Source organism: Anser anser (genome assembly GCF_964211835.1).
Source record: "Anser anser genome assembly, chromosome: 6".
Lineage (NCBI taxonomy): Eukaryota > Metazoa > Chordata > Aves > Anseriformes > Anatidae > Anser > Anser anser.
Window position 1 is genome coordinate 29,705,878 of NC_139726.1, and position 18,512 is coordinate 29,724,389.

The window sequence follows — 18,512 nt, forward strand, 5'->3', positions numbered from 1 at the left end:
GGGTATTTTTCAAAGCACGCGGTGCCAAAGTGCATCGGGCTTCTTTTTCACTAGGAGAATCCATCTGTTTGATAAGTGGCTGCATTGGAGACTGATTCTAACACAGTTATGTGCTTTGGATTTCAGAGAGATTAAGATTTGAATTGTTTTGATCATTTTGTGAGAAGGCAGGATAAAACAAACCTTGTTCAATGGCCCTAATGAAGCCAGCAATGATTACTCCAGACACAAATGTGGCTCCTAAGAGATCAGTTATTGTCCAACAGACAAAGGAACAGTTCATCTCTTTCGTGTTCAGAATACTATGTAGAAAGGGCTAATGCTTTCTCTGGACAGAGTTAGGACCAGACAGCTTGAAATTTTGTTTTTTATGTATAATTTATTTTCCTGTCTCTGTCAGTGACCAGTACCTGAGACTTCAAAGGTATAGGAAAAGAACAACATAATACACTTCTCAAACATGATGTGCATTACTGCACATGAAAGTGAAAACAGTGCCCTTCCTGACTTCTTCAAGCAGTCAGTTTTGTGTCCTGAAGCATGACATTTAATTTTCCTTCGTACTAGAATATAAAAGAAAGCTAGTCCTTGAACTTGCCCTCGCTAGCACAAGTAGCCTCCTTGACTTTAATGACTATTTCTGTGTGCACTGTTCTACACACTTGAATAAAAGACTTCTCAGGTTAGGCCATTAATTTGCATAGCTCCAATTATCCAGTCTCTGATCTCCTGTAAAAAAGGTTCCACAAATTATTCTGATGTTCTGCATTAAAGTATTTTTCATTTCTTATGAAGGCATTTATTCTCTCCTGTGCAGAGCAATATAATTATCTGAACCTCAAATCATATGTTTGCTCTGCCAAGAAAGGCGAGTTGGTTATACTTTAGTGCTGACCTTTAAAAACGATTGTTCTCATGTCTTAAAGAGTATTGCTTCCAGGATCACTTAATTTAACTTGTAATGGCCAAAGTAGTTTAGTATTTTAAGCTCAAATTATCAAGTTTTCCTTTGTGCGTGTGTCTTCATCTGAGTGTCCCCAGCCACAGTAAGCAACTTGGAACATTTCCCTTCTTTCCAATGGTTTAGTGTTTCGGTACAGAAGAACTTCATTGAGACATTGCTGTTATCAGTGAATTGTTGGGAGTGAGGAAACTTTATACCTCAACAGAATTATATAAACCCCACTGTAGTGCCCATTAACTTAAGAAATAGGGATGAGTAGGCATCCTACCACCACATTTTCTGAAAACCTTTTCTTTAACTATTTTGCCTACCTTAACTTGAGTAGGCTGTTAGGAAAGTCCATTTTAGATGTACGTACACGTTTTAAACACACCTGCAGCTTTCCCGCATTTGTGGATGCAGATGAAAAAATGGGAGGCCACTGGCAAATCTGCTGCACTGCAGGATTCACAGGAGCAACTGAAGAACGTAAGGTCAATGCAAAAAGCTAGATTTTCATTTGTATTTATCTCTGGTTTGATCAGTGTTGACTTCTGCCCTACCAGTATTACCAGGCACAAACCAGGGAATGAGACAGAGGCTTTTAATCTGGCTAGACATTGCTTTGCCTACATACCTACAGTTACATCGCGATGGTATTACAGTAGTTACTATTTAAAGCTCGGAGACTTGAGAAAAACACCTTTAAAAAGAAACACAGATTGCAGCACAGATTCTCATCCTGACTCTTTAAATAGTGTTAGACCCCTTCCAGCTTTGCAGTGCAATCAGTATAATTCACTGTCAAGTTGTGCCCAGCTCCCAAGCAACGAAAAGATTTGTCAAAGCAACAGGATTAAGCATCGTCTGGGAATCCAGGAGGCAAGCAGAAAAGGCTGCTTAAAAAGTACTTGTAACTGCTTGGAAGGGCTTGATTTTCCCCGAAACTCATGAAGGTGTGATATGAACTAGCCTCAGATTACACATGACAGTATTCTTACTTATTCCTTGTTCTGAAGAGTTAATTTTAAAATTTGTAGGCTGTGGGTAAATCCCCACATACCTGGCTTTGTAGCAAGGTACACTTAGAGCAATGCTAGCGAGAACGTCTCAGATTCAGGATTCTGGCTGGGCTTGTTGTTTTATTGTTTTGCCAAAATTTGAACAATGGTAAGTTACGGGTGTATTCATCCCGTGCTGCGGTACAGTCTGTCTCTGGCAAGGCAATGCACATGCCAGTGGCTGTGCCCTGAGGGGGTGCCAGGGGTGCGCCCAGCAGGGTCAGCAGCTACCTGGTGACCAACTTGTTGCTTGTACTTCTTTTTGCTTAAATTCATGGCTATTTTTTGAGTGTGAATATGTATGTTTAATATGTATACATGCACTGTTTTGCTTTAAATCTGTAACGTATAATTGAAGTCCCCATAGATATGTTTGGAAGCCAGAGAAGACAGAACCACTTTTCGTGGTTTAATATCAGCAATTTAGCCAAACCTAGTGCAGCCCCATGAGGGTCTAGGAAGAGCCTACATGGGAATCTTTGTGCTAACGAATACTTTGCCAAAGTGCCTGACATCCCTTGAATATGACTTTCCTTCAAAACTGAATTAACCTCAGAGGAAACATGTGCAAGCATCTACAGACTTTGTGCCAGTTTGAATAAACTGGGGAGTTTTGGTGGGCAGCCAGCCTTACCACTGGTCCACACCTTTGCAGGTGGCATTTACAGCACTAGGCTTTGCCCAGCAGCTCCTGATGAAGTTTGATGGTCACTCCAACACAGGAGGCCCCTACAGAGCTCTGCAGCACAATCTTATTTAACTGAACTTTGGCTAACCCAAAGTCAGTCAATTAACAAGCGCCCTGTTCCCTTCCTAGAACTGAAAACGTTGTTTTTTTTTTCCTTGCACTCACCTACAGCAAAGAGAGGAACTGCCAGGCACCTTCCCTAAGGGGGAATAGCTGAGAGTGTCAGTGCCAGAGTTTGCTTCAGAGGGGAAGGCCAAATTTTTCAGCGGCAGAACATGCCTACACGCAGTCAAAAGGTGTGATTCCAGCACCAGTCAGACTAGCTAGCATGGGTACAGGCAGCAGCACGGAGCTCAGCTCCAGGCTACGTGTCCATGTGTGTTCTCAGAGCCTTATTTTACAGGTCTCTTTGAACTCCATGCAGTTGCAAATTGTGCTGTTTATCAGTACTTGAACTGCTTACGTGAAAGCCAGCTCAGGTAAGCCCCGCAAGCTGCTTTTGCGCTGCCAAGCACAGCGTAGGTACGCTCTGGTGGGATTTAGGAGGAGCAGTAGGGGCTGGAGTGCAGACCCTTCAGCGCTGGGTCTGGGAGAAACTCCCGCCTTCGCTCCTAATTCAGAGGCTTTGGATTCTCTTCAAGACCTTTCACTTGCCTGTCTATACTGTGCTTTCGGACAGGCACTCCCTGCCAGAAACCATACCCCTCGAAGCCCCCTTTTCTTCTGTTCTCTGGAGCTGCTGGCTGAAGGGAAGGACAGATTTAAACATTTCACTGTGTCTCTTCTACTTAAGTGCAGAAAAGGTCTTTTGTCACCAGGAGCGCATGGCTGCGGAGGAACTGCTGGTTCTCTTCAGTGGAACATTGGCTATGAAATCGTAGCTCCCGTTCCAGAAACGTACCCGGGCAGCTCCGGAGCATGAAGCAGTCTCCTACGCTGTTGTCATGCCATAAATACTTGGTAATGCAAAGGGATTTAGCTGCTTGACTCCCACGTTAAAATGAAACAACACGGCTAAATACCTACATATCGTGCTGAATAATTATGCCCAAGTGTGTGCTAATAGACTTAATTAGTATGTTGTCAAATAATGTTGATGCAAAGACTTCAGCACAAACTATTTTACGAAACATAGCGCCTGCTAATGACTTATTCCTTCTGGTTTTTAATCCTAAGCCCTAGAGTCATTTTAGCAGTAATTATAAAGGTACCCAGTGGACAAGTTGTAAGTCAGCCCCCCTCTAGATCATGTTCCTGCGCTGGCATGCCTGTACTCGTACCGATGTTGTCATTTGTCACCTTCTCCTGTCACTCTCACAGCTTCAGCCTGCAGTGATGGTGGCGACTGACTTATTTCTTGTCTGTATCTGTTGAGGATATCTAATGGAAGGGATCGCTGCAGGTCTGGTTCTGTTTCAAAGCAGCTGCCCACCTCATTTCCCAGTGTCTCGGACTGTCATTTCTTAGAGCTCTGTGGTTCCTGGTGAAACACACGCTGCCTTTGTCTATAAGTGTTCTCTTGAATGCAAAGTGCGGTAGACCAAAAAAAAATGTGTTTTTTTTTTCCATACATCTGGCAAAGTAGTTCCTTTCACTGAGAGCAATTTTGTAACCTCTGCTGCAGGCCTTGTCTACGACACCTTGATGCTGAAACACCAGTGTACCTGTGGAAACACAAACAGCCACCCCGAGCACGCGGGGAGGATCCAGAGCATCTGGTCCCGGCTGCAGGAGACGGGTCTCCGTGGCAAGTGTGAGGTAATGCCAGCACTGGCGGGGAGCGACTGGGGGGCCTGCGAGAAACAGCCCTTGGGTTTGCCTGCCTGATCCGGCTGCTGGATGGCAGGCAGCTTCAGGGGCTGATTTTTGGGATGGAAGGTAGCGCGTACACCCAACCTGCAGCTCGGACTGATGATCGCTACCTGGACATGCAAACTTTATGCTGCATTCCGGCCTCAGATTTTTATAGCTCCAGCTGTTGGCAGTGTTTTGCCATATGTGGCTTAAATTTAATCCATTCCTAGATGACTGTTTATGCTCGTGCGTTTGCATGTCAGGAGCGCGTTTCTAGCGATCCGATTTCATTGCGTTGCGATGACTGTTACAAATTTTGTGAAACACTGGAGAACGCTCTTGCCTGATGTGAACTGTACTGTTTGCAGTGAAGCTGCTTATGTAATTTTCGGCCCTGTTCCCCGTAAAATGGAAGTCCCTATCAAGTGCTGAACTTTGAAGCGGCCAAAAATAAGAGCACAAACTGAAGTAACCACGTCATTTGATATCGCTCCAATCATAACAACAGGAGCTGTGGAGCAAGAAGTTTGTATTTCTGTGGTTTAATAACTTTTTTAATACTCCTTGATAATTAATGATCAGCCTACAGTGAAAATACTGTAAGAGGAATGAGGGTAGGAGGATGTAACTAAACACTGTTCCATCACAGGTGCTTAAATTAATTTTATTGGACAAGCATGTTTTAAGAGCAAAGCAAACTATGAGAAAAGTTATTAAAATAAAAGGAGTAATGATTAATATTTATTATTATTCAGATCTAATAGGAATGATAAATTAACAACAGTGTTTGCTCATCTGTTCTTTGATGCAGTGTTTGAGGGGACTGCATCACACTCTAAATTTGACTTATGTCAGCATCTGGCTAGAAATATTTTCTGAGCAATCAGAAAATACATCCACGTGGTGGCAGCATTGCCATTAGATAGCATTACCCTGTTGTACCCTTATTTATCCCTGAGGAGAGCAAGGAAGAAATTCAAACCTGATTCTGTCTATGGAGATCCATTTAATTGAATTTTGGGATTATGCTGTCTGACAAAAAAACAAGCACCCCACTGCTGTTTAGCTCCTCTGTTTAGAAGTAGTAGTTAAATTGTGCAGTGCTAATTGTCTTGTCTCCTAGATTTGTGCTATAGTTGTTCTATAATGTATGAAGTTCTTCATTGTAGGATCCCAAACAACTGCTCTTTTCCTTCCATTGTTATTCTAGGTTGCTCTCACCGTAGGAGCTGGTTTAGATCTTCACCTCCTTTCCACCTGTGTTTCCCTTATGGTGAAATTCAGCCTCATCTTAACTTCTTTTCTCTGAAAGTGATGAATATGTAATGTTAGCTTCCTACCTCGATTCCCATCTCCTTCTCTGAGGACTTTCTTAAAGGTCTGACCTGCCATTTCAGGATAACCAGCCGTGCTAAATGCACTTGCTGCTCTCTCTGGTTAGCTTCCCTGTTCCTTTACCCCCACCATCTCCTACTCCTGCCCAGACCTGCATGAAAGTTTTTCTTTATCTTGTCCCACAGGATTTGTGGTCACAGCCTTTCCCTCTTTCTCCATCTCCTTCCTGCCTCCTCACTTCAATATTCTGTTTGATAGGGTTTCTTCTGGAGCTGCAGACAACCTTCTGTTGTCCTTGACCGATGTAATTCGTTTCCATGGTGCAAAACCATTTGGTCACTCCCCTGTCCTTCATAGTATTTCTGAAGCTCCTCAGTTAGAACCTGCCTACCAGTAAGCAGAGTGTAGGGCAATATAAAATACACTTTGTTTTCCATCAGCGAAGGTAACCTTCGCATCACGTGCACTTGGCATGGCAAAGGGATAGCTTTTTTGATGGGAATGATCTCTGCTGCTAGCTTGGAGTGTGTGCGTAAGCTGTTGGCATCACCTGGGATGATGGGCTTGTCTCCTTGCCACAGGACAGGAGATTTAGATTTAACATGCAGAAAGCTTCATTTTGTGGAACACACTCAATGATGCAATTGATTTAGAAGGAATTTTGGAGCCTGGCCTAATAATTGCTGTTATTTTTTCAAATCCCTGCTGCCTATGCAGACAGCTCAGTGAAGGACAGAAAGGGCAGCTATGCCCTGCGCTCCCTCTCCATCCTCACCAGCAGTGGTGTGCATGATAGGCAAAACTTTAAAAGAGCTGTTTATATCAGCATGGTAACACTTAATAGCAGTGCAGCCTGTTATGTTTCTACAACTTTTTAAGGATTATAAATGCTCAATCTGCATAGCAGTACTCTCAGGCACCCTGAAAGAGGTGAATATTTTCAGAATTATTATTAGGTAACAGTAACACATAGATTATAACACTCAACATTTTTCCAGGCGGTACATTTTTTCTTTTTTGCTGAGTTTCTGTTTTATTCTACGTTATTTTTTAGCTGGTATTGCTGACTGACACTTCTGTGCACACTCGTTTTATTTTCACTGTTGCAGGTATGTTGTCCTGTGCCTCAGACATTATGAGCCAGTTAAGTAAGCCCAAGGGCCTGATGTGAAAATTGTTTGTGATTATGCAGTTAATCCACTTATAACAACTTGTGTTTGTAAAAGGACAGTTTGAACTTTGACATTTCCTTATCCTCATGTTTCCTCTTGCTTCCTTAACAGTCCTTTGCTGTGGTCTGGGTGTGGGTATAGTTTGATTCTATTGGCTGCAAATATTTGCTCCAGGGATAAAAACACAGCACCCTGCATAGTAAATAATCCTATACACTGTGTATGGGATCAGGCAGCTCCACTGGGATCCCCATTCCTCTTCCAGAAAGAGTTCAGCAGCTCTTGTTCCCCACACAACTGTGTGCTGGAAATAAATTCCAACTCTGTTTTCTCATGCAAGCTCAAACAATTCTCTGTCTCCTGGAAATTTTCTTTTGGTGTTTCTGTTGCACACATGCCCCAAGCCAGAAAAGGGCTCGCAGATAAATATTTTATCATGCATGCAAAAAAATACTTGCTTTGAAATTTCAGAAACGTGAAAACCCATTTTCATCAGGCAACCCAGAGGCTTCTATAGAACCTGCCAAGTGCCGAGTTCCTACCATTTCTCTTGGAGGTGATAGAAGTGATCCATAAGGGGCATGAATATTTTTAGAACAGAAAAAGCACATTGCTTCCCATCCACCACCCTCCTCCCCCCATCTTTCGGCAGTGAAACAGATATGTATTTGCTGAAGTTGTCCAAAAGCTGTTTTACATCCAGCTGGGGGGAAAATGTGCGCCAGATTTGCAGTGTGATAGGTAAGAGTCTGACAGGGTTGCACAAGTTTAAAGATGACCCTTTGGAGTGAAAGCAGTTGTCCAAACTTAAGAACAACTGCGGTTTAAAGTATTGCTTGTTTAATTAAGTTAGCTTTATAAAATATGGCAATTACTCTGGTGTATGTACAGAATTTAAAAGCAACAATTATACTAATTGAGGCAATTGCAATAAAAGAGTCTCTCCCCCAAACAAAAACCTGCAATCACTGTGTAGAATAATCCTCCCAGCCTTCATCAAAAGCATGAGGGAATCAATAGGTTTTGCTGTGTGTTTTGGACATAATCAGATCCATGGACTGCTCAACCAGGATCGGGAAGAATGAGTTCCTGAATCAGGGTCCGTCTCCAGGCCTGTCCTGGCAGCAATCCTGCGTTGTTTAAAGTACAAGGGCTGCTAGCTCAAGCCCTCGGGTTAATTGCAGCTGCGGAGGACAGACATGGAAAACAGACCCTGGGCTGGGCCATCTGCTAGAGCTGAGACGTGCACAGCCTTCCTTACACGGCCTTGTGCCAGCGTCCAGCTCGAGGGCAGGATCAGTCCCTGCTCTGACACTGCCAAACCACTGGGCATCGGCGCGGTGAAGCCTCCGGAGAGCCACCCCACACCGAAGATTTGCCATCACAGAGCACCCAGCCTGTGCCCAGGGAGGTAGTGCTGGTGGTGCCTGGGGTATCAGTCTCTGGAAAGAAGCTTTGTACCCATTTTCATGGCTTTTTGTGGCACGGAGAGGGGACCGCGGCTGGGACAAGGTCTGCCTTGGATATCCTATCTTTCTGGATATCCTTACATTAAAACTAAGGACAAAACTGGCATATGGGTGAAAGGGAAGGTATAAAAGCCTGTACGGGGTAACTGACACTGACTTACCATGAACAAAAAAGGAAGACAGGATAAAAGTTCAAGGGGGATTTGCCAGATATTTCCATCCCTTCTGGGTCTAACATTTTTGTGATTATTGCCTCTTTAATGGGATGGTGTATTTTTGCCTCATCATTAACCTCAGGAAATGCTAGGTGGTGAAGCAGAGCACAGAGAAAATGAAAGAGGAACTGGAGAGCAGAAATGCCAAAATTACGAGAGCCAGAGTGCATGAGCACTCCTGCAGTGCTTTGATTTCTGCTGCCTTATGGCTCAAATGATTTTACAAAGTGATTTCCTGTGCGCTTTGAAACGTGGGACGGAGGCTTACGCTGAAGCTTTGGGACACAGTTCCCTCAAGTTGTTTTTTTGGACCGTGCTTCATACGTGGAGGTGCTGGTGGCAGGGGCTGTGCGCTGCAGTGGGGGTCCCTGCGCCCCCCGGGGTGGTGTTGCTGCAGCAGGCGCTGCCTTGCTGCAAGCGCCGGTGCCTTCGAAGCGGTGACGCATGTCCTCCAGCACCGCTTGTGTCCGGCACAGTCCTGCAAAGCAAGCATTGCACGGCACTGCTTCCCAAACTGCAGCAGCCATGCACAGCGTCCCGGGAGTGAGGCACTCTTTGACCTTAGCTTTAGAACAAGTTTTCCATTTGAAAGTCTGTGCTTCTTAGGAATGTGGGTGTTAGGTTTTTTTCTTTTTCCTTAAGCTATCCACTTTTCGGATTTCGTTGGAAACTGCTTCCACAGGAACGTGGAAGTCTTAAAAAAGCAATTGGCATGCTTTTGATTGAGCCACGGTGAGGGCTGTGCAGTGCCCGCTATGTGACAAGGAACATGCTGGCCTTGCACCATCCAGCACAGTGACACTCGTCGCTGCGGCTTGTGTGCTCTCCACAAGGGGCTCTCAGAGCTTCCAGCATGCTTATTGTCAACTACTTATGTTATACTGTAACGGAGAGGAATAATCACGTTGTTTCTTCTGTAGGAATTAAACCACCACTCCAAATGACAACTCCTTTTAAAATGTTTTAGACCAAATCACAACAACAAAAAAAAAATTACTAAGTAATTCTAAGCCCTGTAAAATGCAGTTCTGGTGGTGGGGTGGGAGTGCACGCGAGTTTCAGACGCAAAGCAGTTCTCATTTTAGAGTAACTCCTTCCCCGCTGTCAGATGGCCACCTCTTGACTTACCCCAAACCTCAGCACTTGTCAGCTCACTGTGTATTTCCCCTGCCAACATTCTGGGGGCACTCACAAGCTCCCAGTTAAGAAGGTGAGGTGCATTTTCCACTGTCAGGAGTCAGTTGCCCCATCTGGAATACCTGCTATCCCTCAGGCACCATCTGCTTGCCTTGCTGCTATGGGAGAGACCACCTCATGCTGCACGGGATCTAGCATCTCCGAACAGCACTTTGCTGTTACAAACACATTTTGCATCACAAATGGGTGATGGCAACAAAAGATATGCCCCCAAAGCATGCTGGAACCCTATGGAAAGAGGGGAAAAGACTTCCACTTTGTAAAATTTAAAGTGAAGTTGAGTCCTGCTGACATGAGTAAAAGTTTTTCCATGATCTACAATGAAGACTTCAGTGTGCACCTTCCCTTCTTGGGTTCAACCACCAACAAAAGCAGGGATGAGCATATATGCTATGGTATTTCCAGCTCAAGATGCATCACGGTATAAGAAAACAATTCATAATAAATTTAATCTTGTAGGATTTCCGAGATCAATTTCAGAACAGTAAATCTGTAGTTTACCCTTAATTGATTGAAGGTTGTGTTTGGAAACTGGTGTTTTGGGGAGAATTTTTCAGGTTATCTTAATAATTGCAGTGGAGATGGGGGGCAGTATTTTTGGGCCACATTTTCGTCAGTAAATCACTTCCTAATGGTTAATAGCTGAAATACTGAATAATCAGTAGTTGAGCAATCCCTCTGTAGTTTATCAAATGCTATGATAAATATTTTTAAAACAAACATAAAAAAAAAAATCAAATATGACTTTTTATGTCACGGTAGTATTTTGAATAAGGGATTAAACCAAAATCTCCTTTACAAAAGATTTTCTCACGTGAGAACCAGATTAGATTTATTACTTGCTGTCTTTATGACTTGCTAAGTTAAAGGAAAAAAAAAGAAAAAAGTTCAGTAATGAGTTGAGCATTTAAGCAGGGATTTCATCACCCCTTTTCTTTCCTCTTTCAGTGTATTCGTGGAAGAAAAGCAACTCTAGAAGAGCTGCAGACAGTTCACTCGGAAGCCCATACGCTGCTGTACGGCACAAACCCTCTGAACAGACAGAAACTGGACAGCAAGAAACTTCTAGGTATCGTTGGCTGTGGGGAGGGCTCCCCTTCCTGACCTCCAGCATTCAGGCTGCTGTCCACAGCCCCGACTGGCAATCATTTAGCATTGGTGGTGTGAAAGGTGGGCATGTGGGGGTCCTGCCAGCCTCAGTTCTAGGCATTTCCCAAGACAATTCTTCCCTCTGCTACTTTCAGCATTGACATGGGTAGTGCAAGATACATCTCCTGTTCTTTAGGTGATCTCTGAACCTTTTAAATAGCTACACCTTCCTTGCACTGATGTCTTCAAAATCTAAAACAACCCTCTCAGAGGAGGAAAGGTAATATAGAGTCTATTGTATCCTTGGACACTCTGCTCTGCATGTTAGAAAGTTCTTCTTTGCTTGGTAGGAACTGGAACACCCTGCTAAGGACCTAGATCTCCAGCACCAACCAGCTGCATAAACATCAACAAATAGCTGTCAGATTTGTATGGATAATCCACAAGAAAGATGCAGGGGCCTCTTAGATAGTCCTACATTTTGTTTAATTTTGAACAAGATTGTTTATCCCTTTCACTGGGGACTGGATCTTCCCTAAAACGGGACTGCATCTGCTGTAGAATATCGACTTTTTCCCTGCAGAGTATCTAGGGGATGGTTGTTCAGATAACCAACTCCACCCATAGAAACCAAATAACCATATCACATTGATTTTAGCACCTTCCTGTCATGGAGATGACTTCTCCCTTTATTTTTTCCTTTTTGCAGGAGTAGGTGATAGGCCAGAGGGGCAGTTGGGGAAGTTCTCTTGTGGGCATCAGTAAAAAGAGAGTTCTAGAAGTTTAGAAAGTTTATTTTGGGGATTACCTTTACTTTGAACGATATAAAAAGAGGATTAACTTGATGGTCTGCATATTGCAATGGTTGTGGCAAAAGAGCTGGAAAGATTTTTGCAACATATTAAGTATGTACAAGAGAACCCCGAAGAGGAAAGCTATTAGCCAGTTGTTCAAACATATAATTAGCACTATATTTTTAGCTAAGTTACCACCTCTTTAAAACCCAGAGAAATGAAAAGTAGACATCTCTGGCTGAATGATGGTGCAATTAGTATGTACAGTTTTAAAAATTTACGATGTCATATCCTTGGTAGTGTAAAACTCTCACTTTGAGTTAAGTCGTATCCACCAGTCCAAAGAAACAGGGTGTAAATCTTCCCCAGTAAATCTGAGAGGGCTCCTCATTTGCAGTTGCACCACCTTCACACTGACGGATTTCACTGCAAGTTCTTGAAGTATGGCGCTGAAAATGAGTATCTGTCCCCCAGCCATCCACTCTGGATCAGATTCCCTGTGGTGGGAGGCGGGCAGTCCTCTAGCACCTGAACTGGTGGCTTCACCAGCCGGGATCAGGTGGGGTTTGTACCCTGCCTCTGACAGTGGCCATCGCCTGCATGGGACCAGGGGGCTCTGGGCCATCCTAACCCCGCTCCTTTAGGGGCAATTGATAGTCAGGCATTCGATGCCCCTTGCCAGATACGCTGGTAGGGTGGGCTGTGGTAACACTGGGTGTTTCCCGCTCATTCCAGTGTCAGATCCTCTTGAAATATTTTGCTGTTCCCTTTTAAGTCTTGGCACAGTCTGCATCAATAGTTCCACAGGTGTATTTGGGCAAGAGAACAGATTGCTTGTTTAGCACGGGATTTTGAGATTCCCAGGTTTTGCTGAAACAAACCTGTTTAGAGAACCTGGGGGAAAAGAAACTCTTGCTCTACCTTTGATGACTTCTGTAGGTTTTCTGTGCCCCCACGTGTCTTTCAATCATTCATTTTAAAATGTCTTTAGAGATTAAGTTTATGCCTCTAGTGAAAAAAAATAATTGCAGTACCTGAGGGTATTCCAGTACAAAGAGTTGCATGTTTAGGTGTAATTTGCAAAGAAGTTCACGTTGTCAAGGGGCAGTATTCCTGATCAATCAGATCTAAGACTAACCTATCTGTGGGTGTTAGACCAGAGCTTGGCTGGGGTTAACGCTGGGGCTCTAGCCATGACCCAAAACTCCGCCCAGCAGCTTTTTTTTTATTTTTTTTCTCTACTATTTAAGGCTGCAGGTGTAGGCAGGAAGTCAAGCCCCAGGTGTCAGCAGTAGGAAGGGATTTCTGGTAGCGCTTAGCTGAGTTTAGAGCTTGTTTCCTAAACCCACGTGGCACTTTTTAGCCTCAAGCTGTTAGGAGTCGGACTCCCGACCAGCTTCCATGAGCATCTTTGTCCAGCTGGTCTGGCTTTTCCCGCAGGCGCCCCCATCACACAGGGCCACTGCTGTGGAGCTCTGCCTGGCCACAGCTGGCACTGACAATCATGCCAAGCTCAGGGCAAGAGCAAACATCTTTGCCTCTTGGCATGGCTGCCAGTTATCCTGCCAGGCGGGAGAACACGAGGTGACAACTCAACACCCAGAATTCAGAGGGACAGTGCAGAGAGCTGAGATGGCAAGAGGAGTGAGCCTGGAGGGGATATTTGTGTAGTATCCAGGTAGAAGCTCTCCTTTGGGAACAGGGCAGGAAGGGCAATGCTGTCCCAAAAAAACAACAGTTTCTTAGCTTGATGGCCTCCATAGTGCTGGATTTGAGTGAGAGTAACAGCTTCTGATGTGTTGGGAAAGCCTCCCTGAAAAGCCTCGGTGTGCATATTTGTTTGTGCATAGAGGTGAACAAGCCTGTAAGCAGCCCCTTCTTCAGCTATCCTCTCTTGTTGAAAGTTTAAAAGGCTTTTATATTTACAAAACAGCTTTGTGGGGTTCTTTTAAATATATTTGTGGGCTAAATGTATGGCAGGTTTGAAGTCTGAGACCAAAGCTTTGCATGAGGCTCACATATGCAAATGTGAGTTGGTTAGACCTGAGTGTCTTGACATGTGTACGACTGCAATAGGATAACTGGCTCCATGTAAACTCTTCGCCTTTGATATGTCTGTGAGCAAGAAAAAGCATGAGAAATCTCAGCCTAAAAGGAAGAACTTGTAAAGCTGAAAGATGAAAATGAGGATTTTTTTTTTAAGCTTCTGCAAATGATGACAGGGATGTTGCTTCATCTGACAGTTCTTTAAGTGAATGTGGGAAGGGGGTAAATAGCTCAGATTTTTCAGAACTGTAAGCAGATCTCAATGCATTTGGATACCATGGCTCTGCTGATTACTTCTTCTTCTGCAGTTGTCCCATAGTCTGTTACTTCTAAGCCTTACTCCTTTCTCAACAAGTTCCCTCCTTCACCAGCATGGGAGAGCTGCCTTGCTGCTGTGGACGTTCACTGCTGACGTTGAAGTTCCCTTCCCCAGAGGAGCTTGAGCATTGCGGAGATCTGCTTTGCTGTGTTTTATCAGGAGAGCTCAAAGGTGGTGGCTTTCAAGGCAGGTTGCATAACTTTACCCCTTGAAATGTTGCTAAGGCCCTTGAAAGTCTCAAGACGAAGAATATGGATCTCTCTCTCATTTGACAGTGAGAAGCTTTGGAACCAGCTGAACAAATTTAAATGCAGGCAAATGAGGCTGCTTTTAATTTGTGGATAGCAATCATAAATTGTTGTCAAGAAGATAAATATTGAAATAATAGGTGGATTAGATGTGAAAGATGTGACAGGAGGTCTAAGGCAGGATGATCTAAGAGTTTTCATGTGGATCTAATCACAGAGTGAATCTCACTGTGTGCTCAGATTAATAATACAGATGCATTAACTCCGTTTTCAGTCAAAGGGGTAACGTATGTCTGCTATGCATTTGACACCAGCATGGTCCTCAGTAACGTGTGTCACATCATGGCTAATTCACGCTCTGCAAAGATGGCCTTTAGCACCGGAGGGAATTTGTTCTTTCAATATAGACATGACCAGAGCAGGAACCTGGTTTGGTTGAAAAACAAACAAACAAACAAAAAACAGTTTATTTAACTGTTAGCTTTCATTGGTTTTAAATAGATATCAAGCAATTGAATCTCAGGCAATGTACCACAGATCTTTACAGTGCCTGCATGCGTGTATTTCCTTCTCCCCATTCGCTTGTTGTGCATAGACACATGTACAAGACATGCATATAGGGGGGTAGTGGTGCATATGAGAGAACACATTCTTTTATAAACTGTGCGGTTTATAAACCTGCAGAATTTTGAATGGGTAATAATATTGCTGATGTACAAGCTGAGGAAGTTATGTTACAGTCCTTACAGTAGCAAAATGGGTCTTACAGATGTTTCTCCATTTTTCCCAAATTTTTAATGTTGGTTTTGCTCTTTCAGTCAAAACACGTTCTGTTTGCTTGCCACCGGTTTATTTTTTGTCTTCATCTTTTATGAAGCTAATGTGCTCCAAAGTCTTCTAGCGTCTGTGCAGATGACTGATAATTAGGGTGTTTTTATGATTTCCCATCCGCTTTCAGTTGAAAGCAGTTAAAATGTTCATCTCAGACATGCTGAGCAGTTGTTGGTAGCGTCTCAATCATTTATAGTCAGCATGATTGCCTGAAATGTAGGACAGCACAGAATGCTTGCATAAAAATAAGTGATTTATGGAAGGCTTTTATGTTGGAGAGGCTTTTGAACACATCCAAGTGCGTGTATTGTTTATCTCTGCATTGTAATATAACAGTATCGACTGTGTTTTCTGAAAATTGCTAGAAAACCACGGTCTGTTACTGTGTTAAGAAAGTTTTCAGCATTGCCATAAAATTGGACCAAAATCTGGTAAACTTTGACTTTTTGACTTAGTGGATACCCTTTTTTTTTTCTGCAGGTTCTCTAACGTCGATGTTTGTCAGGCTTCCTTGTGGTGGTGTTGGGGTGAGTACTCTCTTTAATGTGTAAATAATGTCCTGTTTGTTCTCTGAGTCCCATCGGTAACAAAAATTGTTGCTTTGCATTCCATCAAGTAGGTAATTGCAACCAGATGTTATCCATAAACAGGGTCTGCCTGGGGTGCGGGGTAGCAGTGACAGCCTCACGTGCCTTTCTTCAAAAGCAGCATGAAGATTTTAAACTATTTTGGAGCACTGAAGCATGTGGGACATTCATAGGCATGTTTCGTCTCTGGCTTTTGGGACAAGAAACCTCATTTCAGGCAATGATGTTTAATGGACGAGAGGTTACTGAATTTTAAAGCAGCCTTGAATCCAAAAATGCACTGCAACTACACAGAAAGCAAGATGTGCTTTTCATGCTGCTTGTGCTGTGTAGGTGTTTCATCTTCAGTATTTGCACTTCAGAGCTGCCTGCATGCCTCGTAGTGCAGGTGGAAAATATATTAATAAAATAGTGATACTGAAGGACAATTTTGGGGAAGTTCCTGTAAATAGTAAGTTATTGTATTTGTGTCTGGGCTCTATTATTGTCCTAGAATGAAAAGTCTTGCGGGTTACACAGCGTGAGGGAATTGCAGTCTTTGGTATTTGACATCTTTCATTTCTTGAGCTCTAGGACAGTCACGCCTGAATTCTGAAAGAGGTGACCAAAATATCTGGCCATCCATCATGAAAAAGCCCAACATTAGTTTTCATCTGTCAAGATTTCATATAGTAGAAAAGGCTTTTTTGTTTGTTCCCATGAGGCTACAAAAACAAATACCATTCAAATACCTTGTGTTGAAGGTTTGGGTTACATTTTTTGTTTGTTTGTTGTGGTTTGTTTTTAACTTATTTATTTATTTTTAAGCCTGAAAACTTGAAAGTTTTCCTTTCAAGTCAGACTTTCTGCTCCAAAGTTTCTATGTAGGGTGACACTACAGAAACTCGGAGAACAGGAAGGGAAAAGAATGAGAAGAGACAATAAAAGGCATTGTGTTTGAAAATTCACAGTGGTAGTTCTTATGCATAATTGTAGCTCGTGAGGTTGAATCTAGAGGTCTGGATTCTGTTATGGAAATGAAACAAAATTGTTTTCTTCCTGAGTCTTTGCAAAATCGCTGCTTTGAAAATTATCCCGTCAAAAAAAGAATAATCGGCGTTTATTCATACCGCCACCACTGAGCACTCGTAGCGATATTTTATTTTGTATTGTAAATATGCTGCAGTCTCCTAATTCATGGCAAATTTTTGGCTAGAGTTTAAAAGGTTTGGATTTACTCTGCCCTGCAGTCAGGCATGCCATTCAAAGCAAAAATTATCATTTGCAAATGAAGACTGAATGGTAACAAGTAGAGACAGTGCCTGAGCCGAGTGCAGTCCCAGAAGTCTTGCATTAAATCCTAAATCAGGGCAGGAAACGCCACAGAGCTGGTATTACTGATACGCTCGTAATAAAGATAGCGAGTGCAGTTAAGTTGCTGCTCAGTTGTCTCCACAGACCCCTAAATATGAAATAAAGCATTTGCCAACATTTCTGCAGTGCTGTAGTAATCCCGGCAGATATTTTCATGTTTTATCAGCAAAGCTTTTTAAAAGTAATAATTTATTAGAATCAACAATATGTTAGTCAAATTTTTCATAAAAATGGATTTTGGTTGTTTTCCTTGGTTTTTGTTCCCCAGTTCCATTGGAATACAGTGCCAGCTATTCGTGCGCTTCTGCTGTCATGTCTGATGCAGGAAAACATATTCGTCACTGCTTTTGGGATGCATTTCTAACTAGTATGTACACTGCAGCCATATATTAGTAGGGAAAATGAGGCCATGGTACAGAATGATAGGCTATAGCATATCAAGCGTTACACGCATGTGTGTGCTCTGGACGGTTTTAAGCGTAGTCCTTTCAAGCCTGTTTTCTACTGTCTTTCGAAGTGTGAGATTTGTCAAGAAAGCTGGTTTGCAGTGTTGTGTGTTTATTGAAGAACTACAGGGAAAGCTGTAGTCTTTGTTAGCATGCCAGTTCTGTGAGACAAGTTGCTCTTGATTTGATTTGCTATGGGAAAAAGCTGGAAGAAGCCCTACAGTGGGATTTTAGCTGGGGCCACAGAGCACGCCTTTCAGTAGCAGATGAAAACCAAATTATTTTCTCCACCAAAGGGGATGACAAGGCATTTTTCAGATGCATACAATATTTTTTGAAGAAATCGGAGAAAAAAAAGGTTTTAAAACATGAGGGCGTTGGGTAAAACATCAGTTATGAAGAATTTCAATGAGAGAGGAAGTGTAATTTAAGTCTGAGGAGTTTCAGCATGTGAAGACTGCTGGGAGATTGAGTGCTTATTATGGTATAATTAAATTATTTTAAATTGTTCTAGCAAGAGAGCTTAAGGGTTCTGCTGTTGTTTGGCTGGCCATCACATAGGCTGCAAGGTGTCTGTAGAGCTCTTTTGACAGATGAGGAACATTAGAGTTGTGTTTACACTCTCCCATGCACTAGATCACCAGGATGGCAGAGCATTACTTGTTGCTGAGCGGTCATCTGTCTTTGTTTTATCTCCGACTTTCGAGTTAGAAGATTGAGGAGAGGCAGCCCTGGTAGTGTCAGAAGTTTGTGTGGGCTCCACTCACTTTGTACTGGTTTCACTGGTAGGAACATGAGGTGCACGAGGTGATCAAAGCACCTGTGGGACATCTGCTGGGCTATGTAGAGATGATGTTTTGTAGCCCAGATTTGAAAAAGCGGGGATTTTTCTCAGCAGAAGTTTAGTTTTCTCTGACTTTGTCAC

General features: G+C 43.0%; 1 protein-coding gene across 14 annotated transcripts in view; it reads left to right on the forward strand.

The window, feature by feature from the left end:
• Window positions 1-18,512, forward strand: part of HDAC4 (histone deacetylase 4) — a 252,798-nt gene that overhangs the window by 197,847 nt on the left and 36,439 nt on the right. For all 14 annotated transcript variants that reach the window (XM_083841239.1, XM_083841246.1, XM_083841240.1 and 11 more), the window contains 3 exons: window positions 4,317-4,450; window positions 10,823-10,943; window positions 15,682-15,728. In XM_083841239.1, the coding sequence (XP_083697365.1) occupies window positions 4,317-4,450; window positions 10,823-10,943; window positions 15,682-15,728 (302 nt within the window). The remainder of the gene's footprint in view (window positions 1-4,316; window positions 4,451-10,822; window positions 10,944-15,681; window positions 15,729-18,512) is intronic.